We start from the raw sequence: 11,996 nt of genomic DNA on the forward strand, positions 1-11,996 counted from the left end.
GAAAGCAATAAATTTGAAATATCAATAATAATTACATTGATTGTTTTGTTGTTGTGTAATTATTGTCGGTAACGCGCCACATAGTATAATATCGTTGCCAAAATAAGTTTTCAAATGGACAAGCTTGCACCGTAAGCCAGTACTCTTCTTCGAGAAGCCATAGCCTTGCTTCCCTTGCACGACAAGCGCACGTCTTCTATCCGAAGCGTACTTCCTCTATAAATACCAAGTGAGACTTCCATACTTCACTCAACCTTGCCTTTACAAACTCGACAACCATGAATCCCTACTTAGAAAACAATTTTCTTGTGCGCTTGATGGAAGAAATGGAAGAGGAAGAAGAAGAGTTGCAGTTGGCGAGGCACATGGTCAATAGGAGGCGACGTGCACGCAATGAGCGTCGTCATGGTGGTTCGATTCCAGGGCGTGTTAGGATTCATCGTGATCACATGAGCGGCGATGCAAGAATCCGAGCCGACTACTTTGGAGCCAACCCGGTGTACACGGATGCTCAATTTCGTAGGAGGTATTTACAATTAACACATTCTTTTTACCATGTACAAAACTTCATGACCCCTATTATGACACATGAATTCTATGGTAGGTTCCGCATGCGTCGCCATGTCTTTGAGCGCCTTGTTGATGTTGTGCAACAAGTGGATCCTTATTTTATTCAGCGTCCAAATTGTGCGGGTGAGATTGGTCTTTCTGCTCTACAGAAAGTTGTTGTTGCTGTTCGAATCCTTGCTTACGGTATTCCAGCTGATGTCGTTGACGAATACGTACGTATTGGGGAATCTACTGCTCATGAGGCATTGAAACACTTTTGCACGGCCGTCCAAACCGCGTTTGCTCCGTATTATCTCCGTGCACCAAATGCAGAAGATATCGCACGCCTTCTACAAGTTGGCGAGTCACGTGGGTTTCCTGGTATGCTTGGTAGTGTTGATTGCATGCATTGGGAGTGGCGTAACTGCCCAAGTTCATGGAAGGGGATGTTTACAGGGCGTGGTAAACATCCTACCATGATCTTGGAAGCTGTTGCGTCGTATGACCTGTGGATATGGCATGCATATTTTGGTCTGCCAGGTAGTTGCAACGACATAAATGTTCTTCACCGTTCAAACCTTTTCGAAAGGCATCTGAGCGGTGACACACCTCCTGTTTCATTCACTGTGAATGGTCACACGTACAATATGGGATATTACCTAGCCGACGGGATTTACCCTGACTGGCCCGCATTTGTGAAGACAATCCATAACCCCTACGACGTTAGAACCCAACACTTTGCAACAATTCAAGAGTCTGCTCGAAAAGATATATAACGAGCTTTCGGTGTACTCCAGAAGAGATGGGGTGTGGTCCGTGGACCTGCATACGGTTGGAGTCCTGAACACATTGGGGACATCATGAAAACATGCATAATATTGCACAACATGATAGTAGAAGACGAAGGTCCATTGTCTTTGAACACAACCTTTGAAAACATCGGAGTGCTGGCAGACACAACTCAAGGTTCAATGGAAGAGCGCAACGACTTCGTCAATCAAAGGTACAACCAACTGAAAGACCACAACGAATATACTCAGCTTCAGGTAGATCTGATACACCATCACTGGGCGCGACATGGATCCGGAGTTGCATAGGACGCAATGAAACAAGTTGTGTCATGGCTGTTCTTATCTACTGTTGAACTGTCGTTGTTTACTTTACATTGTTCTACTGTCTGTGTTAGTGTCATGTGTGTTCTACTTCATGTGTCAAGTGTGTGTATTGTGTGTCTTAGTGTCCAAGTGTCGTAGTGTCTCATGCTGCTGTTTGAATTCAATAAGGAGTACTACTGTCATGCAACCACATGTGTGTACAAATGCTAAACAAAAACTGCACCAAGCTCACAGTTCATGAAACCAAATAGTTGAACACATATAGTAAAACATTCAGGTACAAACCATGACAAATAGTTCAAAACAATAACTTGAAAACAAATAGTTCAAAGACGACCTAAAAAATCTGGTACAAACCAGATTACGATCTGACGACAGCAACCTCACAGTAACAAGTCCGAGTACGCCTCATTCATAAATGACAAACAAACATATTAAGTAAGGAACCTTCACTGGCCAGATGAAGTAGACCCAGTAACCCTTGCCAGTATCTCTTGTTGCTTGGCTTCATAGTACTGAAAGGGAAATGTGCCCTTGGGCCATTTCTAAGTATTTTGGTGATTGAGTGCAAACACAAGGGCTTAAATGTGAAAATATGCTCATGGATGAACAAAGTGCAAATCACAAGTAAAGGTATGTTTCTAAGTCTTAGTACATTGGTTTTGTGTACTAATATATTTGTCTAAGTGTTAGAAACAGAAAGAAGAAGAGAAGAGAAGACTTGGCTGTGTGCAGCCAAGGGGCTGTTTCGGTCTGGGGCACCGGACTGTCCGGTGGTGCACCGGACAGTGTCCGGTGGTGCACCGGACAGTGTCCGGTGCGCCATGCTGCCTCGGTCGAAGAGGCCGCTCTCGGGTTTTTCTCCGGCGACTTCGGCTAAAATTCACCGGACTGTCCGGTGTGCACCGGACTGTCCGGTGTGCACCGGACTGTCCGGTGAGCCAACGGTCGGCCGGGCCAACGGTCGGCCGCGCGATCGCCGCGCGACACGTGGCCGAGCCAACGGTCGGAAGGAAGCACCGGACTGTCCGGTGTGCACCGGACTGTCCGGTGCGCCAGATCTGCAACGGTCGGCAACGGTCGGCTTCGCTTTTTATGGAAACAAATCGGGCACCGGACAGTGTCCGGTGTGCACCGGACTGTCCGGTGCGCCACGAGACAGAAGGCAAAGATGGCCTTCCAGATTTGTTCCCAACGGCTCCTAGCTGCCTTGGGGCTATAAAAGGGACCCCTTGGCGCATGGAGGAGTACACCAAGCATTCCTACAACTCTTCTAAGCACCAAGACATCAATCTCACGCATTCGTTTCATTGTGATAGCATATAGAGCTCTTGTGGAGTTGTGAACTCTTTGTGTTGCGTTGCGAGCTCTTGTTGCGACTTGTGTGCGTGTTGTTGCTCTGATTTTCGAGTCTTGTGTGCGTTGCTCATTCCCACCTTACTCCGTATTCTTTGTGAACTCAATTGTAAGGGCGAGAGACTCCAAGTTGTGGAGATTCCTCGCAAACGGGAAAAGATCAAAGGAAAGAAAAACACTGTGGTATTCAAGTTGATCATTGGATCACTTGAGAGGAGTTGAGTGCAACTCTCGTCCGTTGGGACGCCACAACGTGGAGTAGGCAAGTTTTGTACTTGGTCGAACCACGGGATAACCACCGTGTCAACTCTGTGATTGCTTTCTTGTGGTTATCGTGTTTTGAGTTCTCTCTAGCCACTTGGTCATACTTGTGCTAACCCTTAACAAGTTTTTGTGGCTTAAGTTTTGAACTTTTACAGGATCACCTATTCACCCCCCCCTCTAGGTGCTCTCAATTGGTATCAGAGCCGTTCTCTTCAAGAAAGGGACTAACCGCCCGAAGAGATGGATCCTAAGGGGAAGGGAATTGTGATCAACGACAAGGAAAAGGAGTCCTTCGTCAACGAGCCAAGGGATGACAAGTCCAATGACTCGGGCTCGGGCCACAAGCGAAGAGATGGGAAGAAGAAGAAGACAAGACGCATCAAGGAGATTGTCTACTACGACAGTGATGAGTCCTCTTCTTCCCAAAAGGACGACGACCACGACAAACAAAGGAAACCGGTTAATTCTAACTTTTCTTTTGACTACTCTCGTATTCCGCAAAGTTCAAATTCACATTTGCTTTCTATTCCACTCGGCAAGCCCCCACACTTTGATGGGGAGGACTACGGATTTTGGAGCCACAAAATGCGTAGTCACCTATTCTCTCTCCATCCTAGCATATGGGAGATTGTAGATAGTGGAATGCACTTTAATAGTTCGGATAGTCCTATATTCATTAATGAGCAAATCCATAAGAATGCACAAGCTACTACTGTTCTTCTAGCCTCATTGTGCAGGGATGAATATAATAAAGTGAGTGGCTTGGATAACGCCAAGCAAATCTGGGATACCCTCAAGATCTCTCATGAGGGAAATGACGCTACCTTGCTCACCAAAATGGAGTTGGTGGAGGGCGAGCTTGGACGGTTCGCGATGATAAGGGGCGAGGAGCCAACTCAAACATACAACCGGCTCAAGACCCTTGTCAACAAGATAAGGAGCTACGGAAGCACGCGTTGGACGGATCACGACGTCGTCCGCCTAATGCTCAGGTCATTTACCGTTCTTGATCCTCATCTCGTGAACAATATTCGTGAGAATCCCAGGTACACGATGATGACGCCCGAAGAAGTACTTGGAAAATTCGTGAGCGGGCGGATGATGATCAAGGAGGCAAGGTACGTCGATGACGCGTTGAACGGTCCAATCCACGAGCCTCAACCCATTGCTCTCAAGGCATCAAGGAGCAAGGAGGCACTACCAAGCAAGGTGGCGCAAATTGAGGCGGCCGGGCTTAATGATGAAGAAATGGCTCTCATCATTAAGCGCTTCAAGACGGTGCTAAAGGGTCGCAATGGACAGCCGAGCAAGACTAAGACCAAGGGGAAGCGATCATGCTTCAAATGCGGTAAGCTTGGTCATTTTATTGCTAACTGTCCTGATAATGAAAGTGACCAGGAAAAGGGGAACAAAAGGGAGAAGAAGAAGCACTACAAGAAGGCAAAGGGCGAGGCGCATCTAGGCAAGGAGTGGGACTCGGATTGCTCCTCTTCCGACTCCGACAATGAAGGACTCGCCGCCACCGCCTTCAACAAATCAACCCTCTTCCCCAACGAGCGCCACACATGCCTTATGGCAAGGGAGAAGAAGGTATGTACTCGCAATTCTACCTATGCTTCTTCAAGTGAGGACGAATCTAGTGATGAGGATGAAGTAGATTATTCATGTTTGTTCAAGGGCTTAGATAGATCTAAGATAGACAAAATTAATGAATTAATTGATGCCTTGAATGAAAAGAATATACTTTTAGAAAAGCAAGAGGATTTGTTGTATGAAGAACATGATAAGTTTGTAGAGGCTCAAAAATCTCTTGCATTAGAAATTAAGAGGAATGAAATGCTTGCTTGTGAAGTGTCAACATGCCATGATTCTATTTCTAACTTAAAGAGCATAAACGATGATTTAAATGCTAAACTAGTAGAAGCAAATAAATCCAACTCTTGTGTTGAACATGTTGAAATTTGCACTAGGTGTAAGGATGTTGATATTAATGCCTGTAGTGAACACTTAGTTTCCATTTCAAAATTGAGTGATGAAGTGGCTAGTCTTAATGCTCAACTTAAGACTAGCAAAAGTGATTTTGAAAAGCTAAAATTTGCTAGGGATGCCTACACGGTTGGTAGACACCCCTCAATTAAGGATGGACTTGGCTTCAAGAGGGAAGCCAAGAACTTAACAAGCCATAAGGCTCCATTCCCGCCAAGGAGAAAGGGAAGGCCCCTATGGCTACTAGTGCTAAAAGGAACCATGCATTTTTGTATCATGATAGAAGACAAACTAGAAATGTAAGTCATGATGCTTTTGATTCATATGTTAATGATTCTCATGCCATGTTTGCTCCTAGTTCCTCTTATGTGTATGATAGAAATGTTACTAGGAGAAATGTTGTTCCTAAAAGAAATGCTATTCATCATGTGCCTAGAAGGAATGTTATTCATGCTCCTAGGAAAATAGCAAATGAACCTTCTACAATTTATTGTGCTTTGAATGCTTCCTTTGCTATTTGTAGAAAGGATAAGAAAATTGTTGCTAGGAAGTTAGGGGCAAAATGCAAGGGAGATAAAACTTGCATTTGGGTCCCTAAGGATATTTGTGCTAACCTTGTAGGACCCAACATGAGTTGGGTACCTAAAACCCAAGCCTAAATTTGCCTTGCAGGTTTATGCATCCGGGGGTTCAAGCTGGATTATCGACAGCGGATGCACAAACCATATGACGGGGGAGAAGAAGATGTTCACCTCCTACGTCAAAAATAAGGATTCCCAAGATTCAATTATATTCGGTGATGGGAATCAAGGCAAGGTAAAAGGGTTAGGTAAAATTGCGATTTCTAATGAGCATTCTATCTCTAATGTATTTTTAGTAGAGAGTCTTGGATATAATTTGCTATCTGTTAGTCAATTATGTCATATGGGGTATAACTGTCTATTTACAAATGTAGATGTGTCTGTCTTTAGAAGAAGTGATGGCTCACTAGCTTTTAAGGGTGTATTAGACGGCAAACTTTATTTAGTTGATTTTGCAAAAGAAGAGGCCGGTCTAGATGCATGCTTAATGGCTAAGACTTGCATGGGCTGGCTGTGGCATCGCCGCTTAGCACATGTGGGGATGAAGAACCTTCACAAGCTTCTAAAGGGAGAACACGTGATAGGTTTGACTAACGTGCATTTCGAAAAAGATAGACCTTGTGCAGCTTGTCAAGCAGGTAAACAAGTGGGAGGAGCACATCACACCAAAAATGTGATGACGACATCAAGACCCCTGGAGCTGCTGCATATGGACCTCTTCGGACCTGTCGCCTATCTGAGCATAGGAGGGAGTAAGTATGGTTTAGTTATTGTTGATGATTTTTCCCGCTTCACTTGGGTGTTCTTTTTGCAGGATAAGTCTGAAACCCAAGGGACCCTCAAGCGCTTCCTCAGGAGGGCTCAAAATGAGTTTGAGCTCAAAGTGAAAAAGATAAGGAGCGACAACGGGTCCGAGTTCAAGAACCTTCAAGTGGAGGAGTTCCTTGAAGAGGAAGGGATCAAGCACGAGTTCTCCGCTCCCTACACACCACAGCAAAATGGTGTGGTAGAGAGGAAGAACAGGACGCTCATAGACATGGCGAGGACGATGCTAGGAGAGTTCAAGACCCCCGAGTGCTTTTGGACGGAAGCCGTTAACACTGCTTGCCACGCCATCAACAGGGTCTACCTTCATTGACTCCTCAAGAAGACTTCGTATGAGCTTCTAACCGGTAACAAACCCAATGTATCTTACTTTCGTGTATTTGGGAGCAAGTGCTACATTCTAGTGAAGAAAGGTAGAAATTCTAAGTTTGCTCACAAAGTTGTAGAAGGGTTTTTGTTAGGTTATGACTCAAATACAAAGGCGTATAGAGTCTTCAACAAATCATCGGGTTTGGTTGAAGTCTCTAGCGACGTTGTATTTGATGAGACTAATGGCTCTCCAAGAGAGCAAGTTGTTGATTGTGATGATGTAGATGAAGAAGATGTTCCGACGGCCGCTATACGGACCATGGCGATTGGAGAAGTACGGCCACAGGAACAAGATGAACGAGATCAACCTTCTTCCTCAACTATGGTGCATCCCCCAACCAAAGATGACGAACAGGTACCTCAAGTGGAGGCGCTTGATCAAGGGGGAGCACAAGACAATCAAGTGATGGAGGAAGAAGTGCAACCGGCACCTCCAACCCAAGTTCGAGCGATGATTCAAAGGGATCATCCCGTCGACCAAATTCTAGGTGACATTAGCAAGGGAGTAACTACTCGATCTCGATTAGTTAATTTTTGTGAGCATTACTCCTTTGTCTCTTCTATTGAGCCTTTCATGGTAGAAGAGGCCTTGCTAGATCCGGACTGGGTGTTGGCCATGCAAGAGGAGTTAAACAATTTCAAGCGCAATGAAGTTTGGACACTGGTGCCTCGTCCGAAGCAAAATGTTGTGGGAACCAAGTGGGTGTTCTGCAACAAACAGGACGAGCACGGGGTGGTGACGAGAAACAAGGCTCGACTTGTGGCAAAAGGTTATGCCCAAGTCGTAGGTTTGGATTTTGAGGAGACTTTTGCTCCTGTGGCTAGGCTAGAGTCAATTCGAATCTTGCTAGCATATGCCGCTCACCATTCCTTCAGGTTGTTCCAAATGGATGTGAAGAGCGCTTTCCTCAACGGGCCAATCAAGGAGGAGGTGTACGTGGAGCAACCCCCTGGCTTCGAGGATGAACGGTACCCCGACCATGTGTGTAAGCTCTCTAAGGCGCTCTATGGACTTAAGCAAGCCCCAAGAGCATGGTATGAATGCCTTAGAGACTTTTTACTTGCTAATGCTTTCAAGGTTGGGAAGGCCGATCCAACTCTTTTTACAAAGACATGTGATGGTGATTTGTTTGTGTGCCAAATTTATGTCGATGACATAATATTTGGTTCTACTAACCAAAAGTCTTGTGAAGAGTTTAGCAGGGTGATGACGCAGAAATTCGAGATGTCGATGATGGGCGAGTTGAACTACTTCCTTGGGTTCCAAGTGAAGCAACTCAAGGACGGCACCTTCATCTCCCAAACGAAGTACACGCAAGATCTGCTAAAGCGGTTTGGGATGAAGGACGCCAAGCCCGCAAAGACGCCGATGGGAACCGACGGACACACCGACCTCAACAAAGGAGGTAAGTCCGTTGATCAAAAAGCATACCGGTCAATGATAGGTTCTTTGCTTTACTTATGTGCTAGTAGACCGGATATTATGCTTAGCGTATGCATGTGTGCTAGATTTCAATCCGATCCTAAGGAGTGTCACTTAGTGGCGGTGAAGCGAATTCTTAGATATTTGGTTGCTACGCCTTGCTTCGGGCTCTGGTATCCAAAGGGGTCTACCTTTGACTTAGTTGGATACTCAGACTCCGACTATGCTGGATGTAAGGTCGATAGGAAGAGCACATCGGGGACGTGCCAATTCTTAGGAAGGTCCCTGGTGTCATGGAACTCTAAGAAACAAACATCCGTTGCCCTATCCACCGCTGAGGCCGAGTATGTTGCCGCAGGACAGTGTTGCGCGCAACTACTTTGGATGAGGCAAACCCTCCGGGACTTTGGCTACAATCTGAGCAAAGTCCCACTCCTATGTGACAATGAGAGTGCTATCCGCATGGCGGAGAATCCTGTTGAGCACAGCCGCACAAAGCACATAGACATCCGGCATCACTTTTTGAGAGACCACCAGCAAAAGGGAGATATCGAAGTGTTTCATGTTAGCACCGAGAACCAGCTAGCCGATATCTTTACCAAGCCTCTAGATAAGAAGACCTTTTGCAGGCTGCGTAGTGAGCTAAATGTCTTAGATTCGCGGAACTTGGATTGAATTGTAGCATACATGTACTTATGCTTTTGATCATGTTCCTTTTTGCATTTTGTTGCTTATTATGGTGCTCAAGTTGTACAAACACTCCCTGGACCTCACAAGTCCGTTGCAAAGTGATGCACATGTTTAGGGGGAGATGTGTTACAACTTGACCCTTTGAGACTAACCATGTGCTTGAGTTTGATGATTTAGTCTCGAAGGAGGATTGAAAGGGAAAAGGTGGACTTGGACCATGAAAGACTTCCACTGCACTCCGATGAGAGGGTAACTAATTCCAAGTTCATCTCATGACATCTTATTGCCATTTGCTCTTAATTGAAGACTTTGGTGAGGCAATGGGGTTAAAAAGGCCAAGATTAATCCCGTTTTGGTGCTTGATGCCAAAGGGGGAGAAAATAAAGGCCAAAGTGATAAATGGATCAGCTACCACTTGAGAGATTTTGAAAATAGTAGAATAGAGTTTTTGTTTTGTCAAAAGCTTTTATTGTCTCTTATTGTCTCTTTTGTCAAAAGTTGACTTCTTGTGGGGAGAAGTATTGATTGTGGGAAATAGGGGGAGTTTTTGAAATCTTTGATCAATCTCTTTTGGAATGACTCTCTTTATGCTTCAACATGTGTGTTTGACTTAGAGATAGAGATTTGAATTTGATTTGCAAAAACAAACCAAGTGGTGGCAAAGGATGATCCATATATGCCAAAATTGAATCAAAACTAATTTGAGTTTTTATTTGAAATAGTTTTGCACTTGTTCCACTTGCTTTATGTTGTGTTGGCATAAATCACCAAAAAGGGGGAGATTGAAAGGGAAATGTGCCCTTGGGCCATTTCTAAGTATTTTGGTGATTGAGTGCAAACACAAGGGCTTAAATGTGAAAATATGCTCATGGATGAACAAAGTGCAAATCACAAGTAAAGGTATGTTTCTAAGTCTTAGTACATTGGTTTTGTGTACTAATATATTTGTCTAAGTGTTAGAAACAGAAAGAAGAAGAGAAGAGAAGACTTGGCTGTGTGCAGCCAAGGGGTTGTTTCGGTCTGGGGCACCGGACTGTCCGGTGGTGCACCGGACAGTGTCCGGTGGTGCACCGGACAGTGTCCGGTGCGCCATGCTGCCTCGGCCGAAGAGGCCGCTCTCGGGTTTTTCTCCGGCGACTTCGGCTAAAATTCACCGGACTGTCCGGTGTGCACCGGACTGTCCGGTGAGCCAACGGTCGGCCGGGCCAACGGTCGGCCGCGCGATCGCCGCGCGACACGTGGCCGAGCCAACGGTCGGAAGGAAGCACCGGACTGTCCGGTGTGCACCGGACTGTCCGGTGCGCCAGATCTGCAACGGTCGGCAACGGTCGGCTTCGCTTTTTATGGAAACAAATCGGGCACCGGACAGTGTCCGGTGTGCACCGGACTGTCCGGTGCGCCACGAGACAGAAGGCAAAGATGGCCTTCCAGATTTGTTCCCAACGGCTCCTAGCTGCCTTGGGGCTATAAAAGGGACCCCTTGGCGCATGGAGGAGTACACCAAGCATTCCTACAACTCTTCTAAGCACCAAGACATCAATCTCACGCATTCGTTTCATTGTGATAGCATATAGAGCTCTTGTGGAGTTGTGAACTCTTTGTGTTGCGTTGCGAGCTCTTGTTGCGACTTGTGTGCGTGTTGTTGCTCTGATTTTCGAGTCTTGTGTGCGTTGCTCATTCCCACCTTACTCCGTATTCTTTGTGAACTCAATTGTAAGGGCGAGAGACTCCAAGTTGTGGAGATTCCTCGCAAACGGGAAAAGATCAAAGGAAAGAAAAACACCGTGGTATTCAAGTTGATCATTGGATCACTTGAGAGGAGTTGAGTGCAACTCTCGTCCGTTGGGACGCCACAACGTGGAGTAGGCAAGTTTTGTACTTGGCCGAACCACGGGATAACCACCGTGTCAACTCTGTGATTGCTTTCTTGTGGTTATCGTGTTTTGAGTTCTCTCTAGCCACTTGGTCATACTTGTGCTAACCCTTAACAAGTTTTTGTGGCTTAAGTTTTGAACTTTTACAGGATCACCTATTCACCCCCCCCCCCCCCTCTAGGTGCTCTCAAGTACTGGCGGAGGAGAGGGTTACATTTGCTCAAATCCATGCTTAAGATCATTATCTCCTCTTCCTTGTCCTCCTTTAGTTTCTGCCTTTCAAGCCTTAATTTCTCTAGGTTCAACTTCTTCTTTTCAAGGAGCAATTTCTACCTCTCATTTCTGTTCATTGAATCCAACTTCTTTTCCTCAGTTGTAACAGCTGTTTTGTACACTGACAGGCGCTCCAAAGAAAGATCACCCATGCGTGTCAAAAACTCAGAATCTGATGAAGATGTTGAAAGGGAAATGTGCCCTTGGGCCATTTCTAAGTATTTTGGTGATTGAGTGTCAACACAAGTGCTTAAATGTGAATCAATACCCATGGATGAACAAAGTGCAAATCTAGAGCAAAGGTATGTTTCTAAGTCTTAGTACATTGGTTTTGTGTACTAATATACTTGTCTAAGTATTAGAAACAGGAAGAAGAAGAAGAGAAGAAAGTTGGTTGTGTACAGCCAACAGGCTGTTTCGGTCTGGGGCACCGGACTGTCCGGTGGTGCACCGGACAGTGTCCGGTGCGCCAGGCTATCTCGGCCGAAGAGGCCGCTCTCGGGAATTTGCTGACGGCGTACGGCTAAAATTCACCGGACTGTCCGGTGTGCACCGGACTGTCCGGTGAGCCAACGGTCGGCCAGGGCCAACGGTCGGCCGCGCGATCCGCGCGGGACACGTGGCCGAGCCAACGGTCGGGAGGGGCACCGGACTGTCCGGTGTGCACCGGACATGTCCGGTGCGCCAACGG

The 11,996-nt window shown here is 46.0% G+C and overlaps 1 protein-coding gene across 1 annotated transcript; it reads left to right on the top strand.

The window, feature by feature from the left end:
• Positions 1-249: 249 nt before the first annotated feature.
• LOC103649740 (uncharacterized) lies at positions 250-1,848 on the top strand. The gene is made up of 2 exons (XM_008675469.4): positions 250-526; positions 605-1,848. Exons 1-2 carry the CDS (start codon positions 279-281, stop codon positions 1,323-1,325), a joined length of 969 nt encoding a protein of 322 aa, XP_008673691.1. The 5' UTR covers positions 250-278; the 3' UTR covers positions 1,326-1,848.
• Positions 1,849-11,996: the final 10,148 nt, after the last annotated feature.

This window comes from Zea mays, chromosome 3 (genome assembly GCF_902167145.1).
Source record: "Zea mays cultivar B73 chromosome 3, Zm-B73-REFERENCE-NAM-5.0, whole genome shotgun sequence".
NCBI classification, from domain to species: domain Eukaryota; kingdom Viridiplantae; phylum Streptophyta; class Magnoliopsida; order Poales; family Poaceae; genus Zea; species Zea mays.

Excerpts from the sequence above, each read along its gene's own strand:
- LOC103649740 (XM_008675469.4), top strand. The coding sequence starts at position 279 with ATGAATCCCTACTTAGAAAACAATTTTCTTGTGCGCTTGATGGAAGAA. Across the intron at positions 527-604 it reads GATGCTCAATTTCGTAGGAG|GTTCCGCATGCGTCGCCATG; the intron begins GTATTTACAATT and ends ATTCTATGGTAG.